At 41.6% G+C, this 15,160-nt stretch overlaps 2 protein-coding genes across 5 annotated transcripts in view; both read right to left on the bottom strand.

The window, feature by feature from the left end:
- The window catches only part of Tsg101 (tumor susceptibility 101), a 32,999-nt gene extending 30,745 nt beyond the window's left edge, over window positions 1-2,254 (bottom strand). For both annotated transcript variants that reach the window (XM_036203270.1, XM_036203262.1), the window contains exon 1: window positions 2,118-2,254. In XM_036203270.1, the coding sequence (XP_036059163.1) occupies window positions 2,118-2,159 (42 nt within the window). In that variant the 5' untranslated portion in view covers window positions 2,160-2,254. The remainder of the gene's footprint in view (window positions 1-2,117) is intronic.
- Window positions 2,255-6,172: 3,918 nt separating this feature from the next.
- Window positions 6,173-15,160, bottom strand: part of Uevld (UEV and lactate/malate dehyrogenase domains) — a 36,832-nt gene continuing 27,844 nt past the window's right edge. For all 3 annotated transcript variants that reach the window (XM_036209526.1, XM_036209535.1, XM_036166311.1), the window contains 3 exons: window positions 10,860-10,923; window positions 8,437-8,560; window positions 6,173-7,533 (listed from right to left, as the gene is read on the bottom strand). In XM_036209526.1, coding sequence (XP_036065419.1) covers window positions 7,369-7,533; window positions 8,437-8,560; window positions 10,860-10,923 — 353 coding nt within the window. In that variant the 3' untranslated portion in view covers window positions 6,173-7,368. The remainder of the gene's footprint in view (window positions 7,534-8,436; window positions 8,561-10,859; window positions 10,924-15,160) is intronic.

The following is a 15,160-nucleotide window of genomic DNA, read 5'->3' on the forward strand; positions in this document are numbered from 1 at the left end:
CTTGCCTATGTCTTCCTGCTTTGCTTTCTTTCCTCCAAAGCTGTTATCAGCTTTTCATCATGATTTTGATAGTTATTGGCTTCTTTGTAATTAAGTTCAGGAGTACAATTTTAGCCTTTAGTCTACTTGTTCACACTGTTGTATCCCAAAATTTATGGTACAATAACACCTTTTTTTTTGAGGCAGGGTCTCACTATGAAGACCAGGCTGGCCTCCAACTCAGATTTGCCTGCCTTTACCTTCCAATCAATAAAGTTGTGCGCCACCATTTTCAGCTCAATAGCAACCTTTTTTTTTTTTTTTTTTTTAAGCTGAGGACAGAGTCCAGGGCCTTGCGCTTAACAAGCGCTCTACCGCTAAGCTAAATCCCCAACCCAAAATATCTTTTTGTTTGTTTTTGTTTTTCGAGACAGGGTTTCTCTGTGTAGCTTTGCGCCTTTCCTGGAACTCACTTTGGAGACCAGGCTGGCCTCAAACTCACAGAGATCCACCTGGCTCTGCCTCCCGAGTGCTGGGATCAAAGGCGTGTGCCACCACCATCTGGCTTCAATAGCAACTTTTAATGTGACCACTTTCATCTACCCAGCTAGTAGTGACTCGTCTTTTATTTGTAAACAAAATATTGTACATAAAAACAGAAGGTTGCTGGTGTGAATAAAGTATAAAGCAAGATAGACTAACAGTAGAAATATACTTAATTGATAAAATAACAACCAATGTTAATGAAAACCTGTATAGGATAGGAGCTAAGATAAAGGTCAAAGGAAAAAAAATGATATGTAGTAATATTAAACTCTCTTTCTCTGCATGGGCCAGAATATCTCGATAAGAGTAGAGATTCTCCAATCAGATGAAGTTAATGGGCTACTACATCAGGGTCCTCTAAAACAATGGTTCTCTACCTGTGGGTCACGACCCCTGGGGGTTGTCAAATGACCCTTCTAAGGGTCACCTAAGACCACTGGAAAACAGATATTTACAAACGAGCCAGTAGCAAAATTACTGAAGTCACAATGAAATAATTATATGGTTGGTGTTCGCCATGCGGAACTGTATTGGGTCGAAGCATTGGGAAGGTTGAGAACTACTACTCTAAAAGTTTAACTGGAGCTTTGATAAAGAAATGAAGATAACGTTACTAGACAGACCTTAACCGGATCTAGCCCCACTGTTATTAGGGATAACTACGGGGAAAAAAGAATCAAGACGCCTAAAAGATATGGTTAGACAAGGAAGACACAGAGGTTTGGTCTTCAAGGAATATGGGTATGAATTTACTAGAAAAAGTCTATTTTTACCAGGTGTTTGTTTTTTTAAACATAATGTTTTGTTTGCTTTGAAACAGGGTCTATATATCCCAGGCTGGTCTGGAACTCACAATCTGTCTGCCTCTGCCTCTGGAGTGCTGGGACTAAAGGCCTGCACCACCACGCCCTGCTTATTCGTGTTTCCTTGTAAACTGGAAACCTCTTAAATCTACGATCTCTATCCTTCTTGCTTTGATAAAAGTATCAAAGCCAACTCGAAGAACTGGAGAAGTTAGGGCTCAACTACATTACAAAGATTTTATTCCAATTAAATGTGGCAAATTATAAAAGGCATTGTGGAGTCAGGTGCCCCGTGTGATCATCAAACTAAGAAATATGCAAAAGCCCTTTTAAAAATTGAAAGTAAAAACCCACAACACTACTCAAGCAGTGAAGAATTTTAAGTTCAACTCAAAGTAAACAAGCAAACAACTGAGTTAATCACAGTTAATGCATGCAATGACACGGAATTGCAGAGTTCTCCAGAGTGGGGAGGGGCTGGCATTCTAGATTTTCTGGCCGCTCTACTTCAGCGAGCCAATTGCACCAACAGTTGCCGAGCTCCGGCGGACCAGGCCGGGCCGGGGAGAGGCGTGCGGGGACCGGATCTGAGCAGGGCCAGCCTCCGGCCCGTAGGACAAGGCGACGGCAGGGCCGCTCAGGACCGCAAGCAGCGCCGGGCGAACAGCAGTGGCCGCGCCAGGCACGACCCCGCTTTTGTTTATGGAGGCGAAGGCGGGAAGGGCCGCTCCGCGGAGGGAAGGCGGCCTCACCCAGCCCACGGGGCCGCCCGTTAGGGAGCGGGCTCACCTTGGACATCATCTTCTTCAGCTGACTCTCGGACACCGCCATGGCGCGCGCCTCCGTCCCCGCAGGCAGAGGGTCAGCGCCACGGGGCCGCCCCAGGCCGCCAGACAATCGCCGCCGCCCCGCCCCCGCCAAGCAGGAAGCCGGCGCGCCGTGCTTCCGCTTCCCGCGCGTCACTTCCGGGGACGCCGCTCTGCGGCTTGAGGTTGGGCTTGGGGTTTTTTAGCAGTTCCCACAGTTGCCAGCCGGCCAGGGGAATGCCGAGGTCCGCCGAGGTCCCCGCCACTCGCTTGACTAGCTTGTGGACATTCTGGCCGCGGGAGTTGCTTTAGACCCCTCTTGATGTATCACATGCGTATTTGTTAAGTTACTTTTTTTTTTTCTTTTTATGGTTTTTGAGACAGGGTTTCTCTGTGTAGCTTTGCGCCTTTCCTGGATCTCGCTCTGTAGACCAGGCTGGCCTCGAACTCACAGAGATCCACCTGCCTCTGCCTCCGGAGTGCTGGCATTAAAGGCGTGCGCCACCACTGCCCGGCTAATTTACTTTTAATTACTTTTCCCTAATAATTCCTGTGCACCCACCATAATGATAAACACAGGCTGCAGGCTGCCTTGCAGATCCTTGAGAGCAGGCTTATTTTCAAATTAAAAAGAATTTTCCCCTTTGAACTTCTGAGCCATCTCTCCAGTGTTAATCCCAAAGATGCAAGGAGAAAGACCACCAATGCAAATCATCATGGCCAAATTAGTTGAAGCCAGCAAAGCAGGGTTTTTCATTTGTGTATACTGGCTACCTTCCCCTATGGCAGGGGTTCAAGAGGACAACATTGGACACGTGCAAAATAAGGGTTTTCACATCTTAGGGGTAAGAGGTTTCCAAATGGGGGATCTGGCAGGCAAATAGGCAGGGTTACAGAAGCAGAGCATAATAAATTGGTCATAACAATCTTTTGTGAAACAAAGATGTGGTTGAAAGGTGGTCTTAACAAGGTGGTCATACCTTGGACAGGCAGTATAGAGCCATTTGTAGTTACGGTTACAGGTGGAGCACAGCCCAATCCTTGTCTTGCATAGTTTTTGTTCCTGTCCTGGATCTCGCTCTGTAGACCAGGCTGGCCTCGAACTCACAGAGATCCGCCTGGCTCTGCCTCCCGAGTGCTGGGATTAAAGGCGTGTGCCACCACTGCCCAGCCTCTATTTTCACATCTTAATTACCTTGTAGAATGCAAGAGATGGTATTTGAGCTCAACTGAACTTCTGTTTCCAAAAAAAAAAAACAAAACAAAACAAGCTTGTTATAGGGGCTGAAGAGAGGCTCAGCAGCTAAGCGCACTTGTTGCTCTGGCAGAAGGTTAGGTTTAGGCTCCCAGTTACAGGGGCACCAGGCATGTAGGTGGTGCACATACATACAATGCAGGCAAAACACTTATGCCCATAAAATAATCTTTAAAAAAACTGTTAGTGACATATCAACCATTTATTCTTATTAATTTTATAAGCACAGTCATTTAAAGTACTGCCTAGAATAGACAGTAGTGAAAGATGACACATCTGAATGATCTTAGTATATAGTGCAATGGTATCAATTCTCTTCTAAGCCAAAGGCCATGGATGAAAGAGGCGAGAGTGAAGGGGAGTGAAATCTGTCAACATAGCCCATCCCAACAGGTAACATCAGCCAAGTTGAGTGAGCTCTAGTCAAACCTCAGTCTATCCTGCTGTACCCACTATTTCCGGGTTGTTTAAAAGCATCCTTGGGAGCTGGAGAGATGGTTAGTGGTTAAAAGCACTTGCTCTACAAGTATGAGGGCCAGAGTTCAGACCTCACAGGACATTCCTACCCACACCTGTAATATCTACAGCACTGGCTTCAAGAGAGGTGAAGAAGGATCTCTGGGCTTGCTGGCATCCAGCTTGGTAAAGATGTGAGTCCCAGGTTCAGGAGGAGACCGTGCTTCAAAGAACAGGACGAGAGTGATGGAGGAGGACACTGACCCCCCCCCCCATGTCTTTAAAATACTCAAAAAGCACGATTTTAAATTGTTCCTAAAGTTATAGCTTACTTAGAAATGCCTTTAACAGGACAACTGTTTCTATGAATTGGAGTGCTAAGCAACACACTGCTTTAGAAGTTTTCTTAACTAGGTGTGGTATCTGTAATTTATAATTAAAGTCCTTGGGAGGCTGAGGCAAGAAAATAAAAAGATCAAGTCCTGCATAGGCTATATAACATTATCCTGTTTCAAAAGTTTTCTAAAATATATATTTTAAAATTTGGAAACAACTGATAAAGGTAATTTTCTTCATTTTGTACTTAAGTCACTTGAATGAATGGACATGGGCGCTCTGAGAAGAACATGAAAAAAAACCTCTTTAATCTGAATGTATTTTCTTTCATTTAATCAGACATCATATGGTCCTTTTAAAATCAAAGTTTATTTTGTTCATTATTTTTTATATTTAAGGAAAACAATGTAAATTGGAAAACGAAAATTATATGTTACAGTACCAAAAAGCATTTTAACCTAGGTCCCAATAAAAACCATGAAGTACCACATGATTTTAGAAAAATGAAAGTTTCTCCCTCTTTGTCAGATGGCAAGAAGAAAAAAACATTTTACTTAACATAGTGTTTTTTAAATGAGGAAATAAATATTTCACTAGTTTTTCACAAAAGCCTGAATTTCAGAACATAATGGGGTTAAAAACAACAGGATTTATAATTTGACGTATAATTGATAAATTGATTGAAATGTATCAGATAGTAGATATTATCTAGGAAATGAGCACTACTGCAGAGTATTCACAAACACTGTATATTTCCCTCTGGTTTTGAGACTGATACAATATATAGGTTAATCAAGTCAACACTGTCTAAACCATTAAAAATTTTGGAGAAAATGAAAGTTACCAGACAGAAACCCTGTGATTGTTAAATAATCACCAAATCAAAATAAAGTACCACCTGACTTACAAGGAACTTAATGATTGCTACTTAACTAAAGGAAATGCGTGATACAGAAAATGACTTCTATATTATGACCTTTTGAGGTTGAGGTCAAACTCTAACAAAATACTTGGAATAACAGTGAGTGTTCAGTAATATCTGTTGTATTGACATTGCTTTCTATAATTAACATAGTTCTTGGTAGTTCATCGTTACAATACCTGCAGTTGGTTTATTGTTCAAGAGAGTTATTAGATTTTAGAAACTAGGTTATGGATGAACCACAATGGTGGAATACTTGCCTAGCACGCATCAGATCCTGGGTTAGATCCCCACAAACATAACACAACAAAACAAAAATCGTTGCTGGGAAAGGTAGCCAGTACTCATGAGGCTTAGGTAGGACGATTGCTGAGAGTTTGAGACTAGTCTCAAAAACAAATGAAGAGAACCAGGTGGCGGTGGTGCACACCTTTAATCTCAGCACTTGAGAGGCAGAGGCTGGCGGATCTCTGTGAGTTCAAGGCCAGCCTGGTCTACAGAGTGAGCTCTAGAATAGCCAAAGTGGTTATCCAGAGGAAACCCTGTGTCAAAAAACAAAACAAAGAGAAAGAAATCCGATTTTAGGAATTACTAAATTTCTAATTAGTTATCATCTATTAGGAAATACTACTTTAAAACACATAAGAAATGATTGTTTCAGCTTTACTTTCCTATCTCATACAAAAGACCAGTAAAAGCAACACCAAACATGATATTTTGTTACTGTGTTCCCCTGCTAATCTGGAAGTACCAGCAAGGCTTGTCCCTAATCTGGGCATGTTTTCCAATAAAGCTTCCTTTGTGAGAAGTTCCTAATAACCACTGGCTGAATGACTAAATAAATAAACTTTGTCTTCGGCACATACCACCTCTGTTATCTGTTGAGTCTCTGGGGGTCAGGCTAATCAATCTTTGTAAAAAATATTTTCAAAAATATAGCTGGGTGTGGTATTGCATGCCATTAATCCCAGCACTGGGGAGGCAGAGGCAGGTAGATCTATGAGTTTGAGGCCAACCTGGTCTATAATAGTGAACTTCAAGACAGCCAGGACTACATAAAGATCCTGTCTCAAAACAAAACAAAACAAAACAAACAAACAACCAAACAAACAAACAACTCCCACAGGAGAATGAAAGTATCCCAAGCCTTTAATTAGTGTCTTGTGACGGCTTGGCTTTGAGGCCAATACCCTGTTGATGCCTATAAAATGTAGCAGGTGAGCAATGCTTCTTCGAACCCATGTAGTCTCAGACACCAAGCTTGAATTTCCTCCTCCGTAAAGAAGAGAAACGTCCCGACCTCAGCCAGTCACTGTCAGGGCTCTACAAATAAAAAGCTCACTATATAGGAGCTGTGCCATCGGTGTGTCACAGCAGTCACTGAGCTGTCTCTCCCACATGGAGATACTGACTAACCAACCACCCAGGCACAGTCGGAAGTACTTCTGGGGTGACTAAGGCTTGCTCAGGAGCAGCAGACCAAGGCCTCTCTCCCTTAAGACCAATGTTTTTTTTTTTGTTTTTTTTGTTTTTTTATGAAAACTTCATATTTTGGCCTCAAAATATACTGTTTGGCTGTTATTCATTATCTATGGCCACAGAAAAACACATCTCTCCTTTTCTACTAATACAGTTTTAAGATACATTCGAGATCTTCTAGCCCAAGAAGAGGTTATTATAGAAATTTTCAGAAAGGAAGTCTCATTGGAAATTAAATCACATTATTTTTCATATATTTAAATTCCATTTAACCAATTTAAAATGCATACTAAAATCCTTTCTAATGTTTGGTAGCTAGTGAATTTGAAGAAGGAAAATAAAATACTTTGCCATGACCATCAACTGGATCTTGCAAAAGAAGCAAATTAACAGGTAAAGTCATGAATCTCTACCACAGATTTGTGCCTATCCCACCTTCAGCTCACCCTGCTTAGAAAAAATGTCCACAGCAATCTTGAAGGAATGAGTTTCTTTCAGAACATCTCTAAAGTGCTTGATGTGCCTTAAGTTAGGACATGCAATTTAAAATGATACACAATGCAAACGAATATTTATCCCTGCTGTAGGTATGTCAAAAACTCCAAAAGAAATTAGAACCATTCCCATTCTCTAACTTCTCAAGGCTTTGAATTATAAGGCTAGCTAAGAAGCTATCTACTATAAAGGCTGTTTGTAAGAACAAATAGTAAGTTGTGTAAGTTTCCAAAACTATGTATGCTGGCAAAATTAAGCAAGCTTCCCCCTTCAGTTGCCTGCACTTGGGAATCACAGTTTCAGCTGTTGCTGGAGATCGTGGATTGAGGACCCACTGTTTTGGAGTGTCTCAGTCATTGTGTCTTCTGCTGTGGTTTTGATGACTTCAGATACTCCACTGGTTCCCAGGATGCATGGCAAACTTAAAAACACTTCATTATCTAAACCATAATATCCCTGGAATGAAAAGTTGGGATTATAATAAAGCTGAATTACCACAAAACATTAAAATCATGGGGCTGGAGAGATGGCTCAGCAGTTAAGGGTCTGTACTGCTTTTCCAGAGGTCCTGAGTCATTCCTAGTACCCATATCAGGCAGCTCACAAACTGCATATAACTCCAGCTCCAGGAGGTATAGCCGCCATGGGCACCTGCACTCATACACACAACCCTTGCCATATACTTAATTAAAAAAAAATAAAAACAAATTTGGAAAGATAATGAAAAGTGTTCTCCCTTGACTTTCTAGTTCTATTACAAAGTGATACAAGTTAAACTTAATTTGTTTACTGATTTTGGAAACTCAAGTTATGGCTCCAGAAAATGTCTGAGCTAGGAAGAGCCTGGTCAAAGACACCCTCTTTGCAGGGAGTTAACTAGCTGTCTGCAATGTGGTCAGCAGGTTGGAGGCTAATCCACAGATGGACAGTAGAGTCCTTGGGGAAAGACAGCATGGACCCTGGGCACAGCCACACACAGTAAGTTATTTTACTTTTCTTTCCACGTTGCATTTCCCTCATGGTGTTCAAGAAAATCTGCCCCAGCATTTATGCCTCATGTTAGCTGTGTTTTGGGGGAAATTGATGTTCTGATAAAAGGCAGAAAACTGCTGGGGTGACTTGCTGGCCTAGGGGATACATGACAACCAGGAAAAGCATTGATTATATGAACACCTTTGAGAAGGCCCCCAAGTTACATGGGAGTGAAAGGTCCAGCTGATCATGCCGATTTCCCACAGCAAAGCAACTCAAGACTTTCTCACACCAAAGCTGCTGGTGCTGACACCGCGGTCCTGCTTCTGTTACAGGATTACTACCAAAGACACTAAAGTCTAAAATACATGAATGAAAATAAGTTACCTTTGCTAGAGTTGATACAGAATGCACTTTCTTTTTATTATTTACAATAGTGTCCACCAGGTCAGCCACAGACAGTCCAACAGACCAAGATCTCTGACCTTTTACCCTCAACAGTTCCATGGCTCTAGATTACAAAAGAGAAAGATGTCAGAAAATTTAAGAAGGCTTGCAGATAATATAATTATTATTTAAGTTCTTCCTAAGATGTGAGATTCATAGTTCACAGAGAAAACACAAATGCCCTCATAGCATAAAAAAGATGCTCCCTATCATGAATATTTAACTAAATATTAACTAAACAGTAAGTATCATCTGGGCATGGTGGCACATGCCTTTAATCCCAGCACTTGGGAGGGAAAGGAAGATAGAACTCCGTGAGTTCCAGGCTAGCCAGGACTAACTCTGTCTCACAACAAAAACAACTAAACAAAAAGCCATATAAGTATCAGTTTGGCCTATCAACGCTGACAACAATAAAAAGGACTGATAACTAGTTTTGGGAGTTGTGAAGAAAGTGCTGCTCAGAGTATAAAGTAATATCAGAGAAAACCGGCAGCACTGATCTAGAAACCCCTTTTCTCACCCTTTGTCCTATGGTCCAAGTGAGCAAAGGTATACATATGCGCATGTTTGCTGTATTTGAGGAAAAGTTATGCCAAATGCCACCCCACATAGCTGCTTTGAAAATAAGGTTGGGGCCGGTTGGCTCAGAGGTTGGAAAGCACACGCTGCTTTTCTAGAAGACTGAGTTCAGTTCCCAGCACCCAAGTCAGACGGCTCACAACTGCAGTGACTCCAGCTGCAGGGAGAAGACCTCCTCTTCTAGCAGGCACGCACCATCTGTTTCCAGACCATTTGCTATTTCACCATCACCAACAATGCTCTCAAGTCTGGTGCGGTAGGAAAGCGTAGATCTGTAAATCATCAGCTTGCGAGTTTTAGCACATCTAAAGGTTGGGAAGAGTAGTGAGTGAGGTGACTTAACCTGACTAGGAAACTCTGCATTAACAGGCTCTTCCTCGTTGTTTTGTTTGGATGGTGCTGGAGATTAAACTCAGAGCCATGGATGTGCCAAAAGCCTAAATTCCCATGTCCTACACCAAAGGTGCTGGTGCTGACCCAGCAGTCTTGCTGCTTAATAAGATCAGAGTCTAAAATGCAGGAATGAAAATAAGTCACCTTTCCCGAAGTTGATAGAGAATGCGTTTTTTCAAGAGTCCACCAGGAGAGATGGTGAGATAGCTCAGCAGTGAAGGGCACACAGGACCCAGGTTTGGTTCCCAGCACCCAATTGGCAGCTCACAACTGACTATTACTCCAGTTCCAGGGGATCTAACATCCTAGCTTCTGCATGTGTGGGACACACATGTAATACATATACATACATGCAAGCAAATCTTTATACATATAAAATAAAAAAAATCATAAAATAAGAAGGAAGACTTAGATGTACAATACAGAAAGATATTTAATTTTATAATTAATCAGTTTGAAAGATGGTACAGATAGTATAACCTATTATAAATGAACACTATATGTGCAGAAATATTACAAAGTTGGGGCATGTTAAACTGGTTGCTTCTAGAAGATGGATGCTGTGGTATTTGAAGTTTAGAATAGGCATACATTTTTGTAAAAAAAAGTATGTAAATTAAACCTGTTTAAATTTATTCCATTTAAAAACTATAGGGAGCATAATTCAGTGGTGAAACACACGCTTAGCACATCCATGGCTCTGAGTTTAATCTCCAGCACCATCAAAACAAACAAAATAAATAAAAAAATAAAATAGAAGAATGAATAATGCAATAATGCAGTATTATTTTACATTACCTTGCACACTATTCTTTCCAACAAGTTTACGTGTTCTAAAACTTACAAGCTGAAGATTTACAGATCTACTACACTTTACTGCCAGACCAGACTTGAGGAGAGTATTGTTTGTGATGGAGAAATAATAAATGGTCTGAAAATAATCTTTGTGTAAACCCAATGTACGGGGCAAACCCCAGAAGGCCTCCAGACAAAGCGTCTGTGCACTGCACTCCCCTCTGTCAAGGATATGGAAAGCTTTGGTCTTAGACTGATTTCCAAATGTATTCACGTGTACTTAGTCTATATCCATTTCTAGGTGATTGTAGAGATGAGTCCTCTTCCACATGAATTTAGTATCAGATGATTAGATATAAAGGAGGCAAATCACTGTCTCAAATTAGGACACTGCTCTTCCCTTTTGATGTCTGAACAAGCTTGCAAAGCATTCCTAGAAGTCCAGGACTACACAGCACTGCTCCTTGTACCTCGGTACTTCCTGTGAGCAGTCCTGTTTACAGAAGCCTGGTAAGAGCCCGCTGTGTAAACAGCTGCTGTGCCAGCTGTGACACACGAGACTTAGCTGGATATTTGAAAACTTGCACTGTTACCTGCTGGACAGCTGTGCCTGAGAGCTATGACTCATTACTCCGTCTCGGCCACTCCATGAGCACACTAAAATTAAACAAAGAATTAGTTATGTTTTGCCAATGATTTTCTAAGGCTAAGATGTGGCAAATGACTGAGAGTGATGGCTTATGCTTTTAAATTGGAGCCATCAGGAGGCAGAAGCAGGAAGATAGATCTCCTTGAGTTCAAAGCCAGCCTGATTTACACAACAAGTTCCAGGACAGCTAGGGCTACACAGTGAAACAGTGATTAAAAAAAAAAAAGTGTGTGTGTGTGTGTGTGTGTGTGTGTGTGTGTGTGTGTGTGTGTGTAACAACCGGTCAAGTGACCTGATCCTTTTACAGTTTTTCAGTTTTTCATCCTTTAACAACAGTTACTTTTCTATTGATGGTACTGAATTTTCTATGCTGGGACAAGAAAGATTTTGACCCTAAATCTCCTAAAAATATGATCCCTAAGATCTACTTTGTGGCTTCTTTACCTGTTCTCATTCATCAGCAAAGATCCACAGGGGCCATTTTACTGTCCATACAGAAAGAGTTGTTTCCTCAGGCGGCTGCAGATAATAGGCTATCCAGTGCCATATGCACTTGACATTTGTTCTGCTGGGAAGTACACTGACTATTTGAGGAATAACTTGGTAACCTATTTTGGGATGGAATTTCTACAATTGTAACCACATCTTCCAGGTTACCTGAATCCTCTAACCATAGTGTTCATAAGATAATTTAAAAATCTGATTCAGCACAAAGAAGCTGCAGTTTTTAAGGCATGATGGGACTTGAAACCTTTCTGCACATGCCAAGCATGCACTTTGCCAAGGCACTGCATCTGACGTGCCCACAAACTGGATATTTGTGCTGCTTTTTAATATTGGCCTGAAATTGCAACATTTGAAAACAATTCCAATATTTATCTATATAAAGACTTTTTAAAAATATAATTCTATTTTAGGGTAGGCAAACCAAAAATACATTTGGCTATAGAAGAATATCTTATATCACATACTCTAACTGCATCCAACCACACCAAACCAAACCAAACAAACAAAGCCACACTATTTAGTGATGTGTCAGCAACAAGGGACTTGGTAGAACATGGACGCCTCTCTTCTTCAAGCTGACTGACTATAAGCTGCCCTGGTGCAGGGGCCACTTGCTCCTCTTTTTGTCCTCTGCAGTCTCTTTGCTACTATGATGCTGAGGACAGAAGCTAACGCGCAGTCAACCCCACACACCATTCAAGATTATAATTAGTAACAACATCCCCACTGGGGACTCTTGTAATAGTTACGGTGAAAACCATGAGGAAGCTTCAGGCTTTTTCTATAACGCTGGGATTGAACCTATGGCCTTGCTCATTCTGGGCAGGAGCTCGATCACTGTACCCTACACCCTGTTGTCTCCACCTCCAAAACAAACAAACAACAATAAAAAATCCACAACCCTTTTGCAAATAAAAAAGAGCACAAACCTAAGAACTGTTATACAAAAAGTATAAATATTTATAGGAAGCTAAGAATTTTTTTAAATTAATTTTTACTGGATTTTTGTTGTTTTGTTTTTGTTTGTGACAAGGTCTCACTATATAGTACTGGCTTGCCTGGAACTCCTTTGTAGATCAGGCGAGAACTCCCAGAGATCCTCCTGCCTCTGCTTCCTGAGTGCTGGGATTAAAAGTGTGTGCCACCATGACAGGCCCAAGAAGTTTTTTAAATGTTCTACCTAGAAGGGTTATATAAGAATTACTTATGTAGGTTTTCTGTTATATTATTAATACATTATTAGCAATAATTAAAAACTGGGGCATGGAGAGCATTTGCTAACTGAAATACAGTATTATAGACCTTGAAAGGATAATTAATAGCAAGGTAGGCATGAGAAAAAATTCACAAAGGATATAAAATAATCAGAAAACTGTGAGTATTGCTATCAGTATGCATAGTTAAGATGGGACAGATGGATAAATAGAAATCTCATATCCTTTTTTTTACTTAATTTAAAAAAATTATTTATTTATGCATATCAGTGTTCTATTTGCACATATGCCTGCATGACAGAAGAGGGTATCAGACAGAACAGGGCATCAGATCCCATTAAAGATGGTTGTGAGCCACCATGTGGGTGCTGGGAATTGAACTCAGGACCTCTAGAAGAGCAGCAAGTTCTCTTAGCTGCTGAACCATCTCTCCAGCCCCTTAAATTTTTTTAAGGTTTACTTATTTTATGTGTGTTGCCTGCATCTATGTATGAGCATAGAAGCTGTGCCTGAAGAGGCCAGAAAAGGGCATCAGAGGCCCTGAAACTGGAGTTCCCGGCAGCTGTGTGCCACCATGTGGTGCTCAGAACCCAACCTGAGCCCTCTGCAAGAACAACAAGTGCTCTTAACCACTCAACCACCTCTCTAGCTCTATGCACCTCACATCTTTTAATCTTTCCTCTATATAAGCCCCAACTCATAAGAGAGAAAATGGTTAGTGTCCAAGTCTGCTTATAACAAAATAAGTAAGTCAGGATTCACTTAATGATTTCATTTTCTGTTTTACTGCCCAGCCCTTTACATCCTGATATGGTGGTATTGTGTTCCCCAAAATATTGTGCACCCTAATAAACTTTCCTGGGGTCTGAGAACAGAACAGCCACTAGATACAGAGGCTAGAAAATGCCTTTAATCCTAGTGTTCCAGAGGCAGAAATCCCTCTGGATCTCTGTGAGTTCAAGGCCAATTGGAAACAGCCAGGCATGGTGACACATGCCTTTAATCCCAGGAAGTGATGGCAGAAAGCAGAAAGGTATTTAAGTCGTGAGAACCAGGAACTAGAGCTGGTTAAGCTTTTAGGCTCTTGAACAGCACAGTTCAGCTAAGATCCATTCGGATGAGGACTCAGAAGCTTCCAGTTTGAGGAAACAGGATCAGCTGAGGAACTGGCAAGGTGACGTAGCTGTGGCTTGTTCTGCTTCTCTGATCTTCTAGCATTCACCCCAATATCTGGCCCCAGGTTTGATTTTATTAACAAGACACTTTAAGATTCATGCTACATCCTGATGTAGATCCATTCTTGGTTAAGACATTTAAAATAACGCATTTAATCATCTTTACCTTCTATTCTGAAATCTTTAAAAACAGACTCTAAGAATTTTAATGAAAATTGTCCATAGGGGACACGGGCTGTAGCTTAGTTGGTAGAGTGCTTGGGTTCAACTCTCAGCACTGGAGAATTATCACTGAGTGTGGTGACACACACCTGCAGTCCTGGCACTAAGGAAGGAGGATCATAGTTCAAAGGTCATCCTCAGCCACATAGCAAGTTTTAGGCTACCCTGGGTGTATAAGACCCTGTCTCATAAAAATTAATAAATTAAAATACTGCTTATAGGATTGTTCTTTTCTATTACATACAAAACCAAACCTGTGCCAAAAGAGATAACAGACTCTGTTCTGAGATCCAGCCCTCAGACTGCTAAAATACCATTGCAGTGATCTGTGTTTATATATGATTTCAACAACAAGGTTAAAAACAGCAGCTCTTGAGCAAATATTCTGCTAACCATCTAACTTGGTGCAGAATAAGTGATTAATTTTTGGTCACAAAAAGGTGGTGTCAGGATCATTTATTCAATCCAAACTAAGCAGAGCACTCCAAGCTGAAGGAGACGACTGTTGTATGACATAAATGGCAAAGTGGTGCCATAAGACAGACACCAGGGTAACAAGGCACGCTACTGCTTTAATACATGCAGACTTACCTAACTGCTCTCTGGGAGGGGTGGCTCTGAAGCAGTCATGGTGGTGAGCAGGAACTAGCTAAGGGAACGGGTGCTCAGGGACAGTGCAAGAATCCCTGCAGGTGCTCAGGGACAGTACACGGATCCCTGCAGGTGCTCAGGGACAGTGCAAGAATCCCTGCAGGTGCTCAGGGACAGTACACGGATCCCTGCAGGTGCTCAGGGACAGTACACGGATCCCTGCAGGTGCTCAGGGACAGTACACGGATCCCTGCAGGTGCTCAGGGACAGTACACGGATCCCTGCAGGTGCTCAGGGACAGTACACGGATCCCTGCAGGTGGCCTTCTGGCTAGTATGGAAGCTGAGGAAGGAAGCAGGCAATAGAGCCTAAAGCTCTTATTTGCCCTGGGACTCCTCCCTGGGCTGTGGCTATCATTGGAGAACTTGAAGAGGAGGGTTTTACTTAGATACTTCTATTCTTACAACTGTTCCCAAGACCTAACGCTGCTCCACTTCAAAGTGTTCTTTCAGTTTCCTTTTGCTAATTCTTCTTCA

Source organism: Onychomys torridus, chromosome 1 (genome assembly GCF_903995425.1).
Source record: "Onychomys torridus chromosome 1, mOncTor1.1, whole genome shotgun sequence".
NCBI lineage: Eukaryota > Metazoa > Chordata > Mammalia > Rodentia > Cricetidae > Onychomys > Onychomys torridus.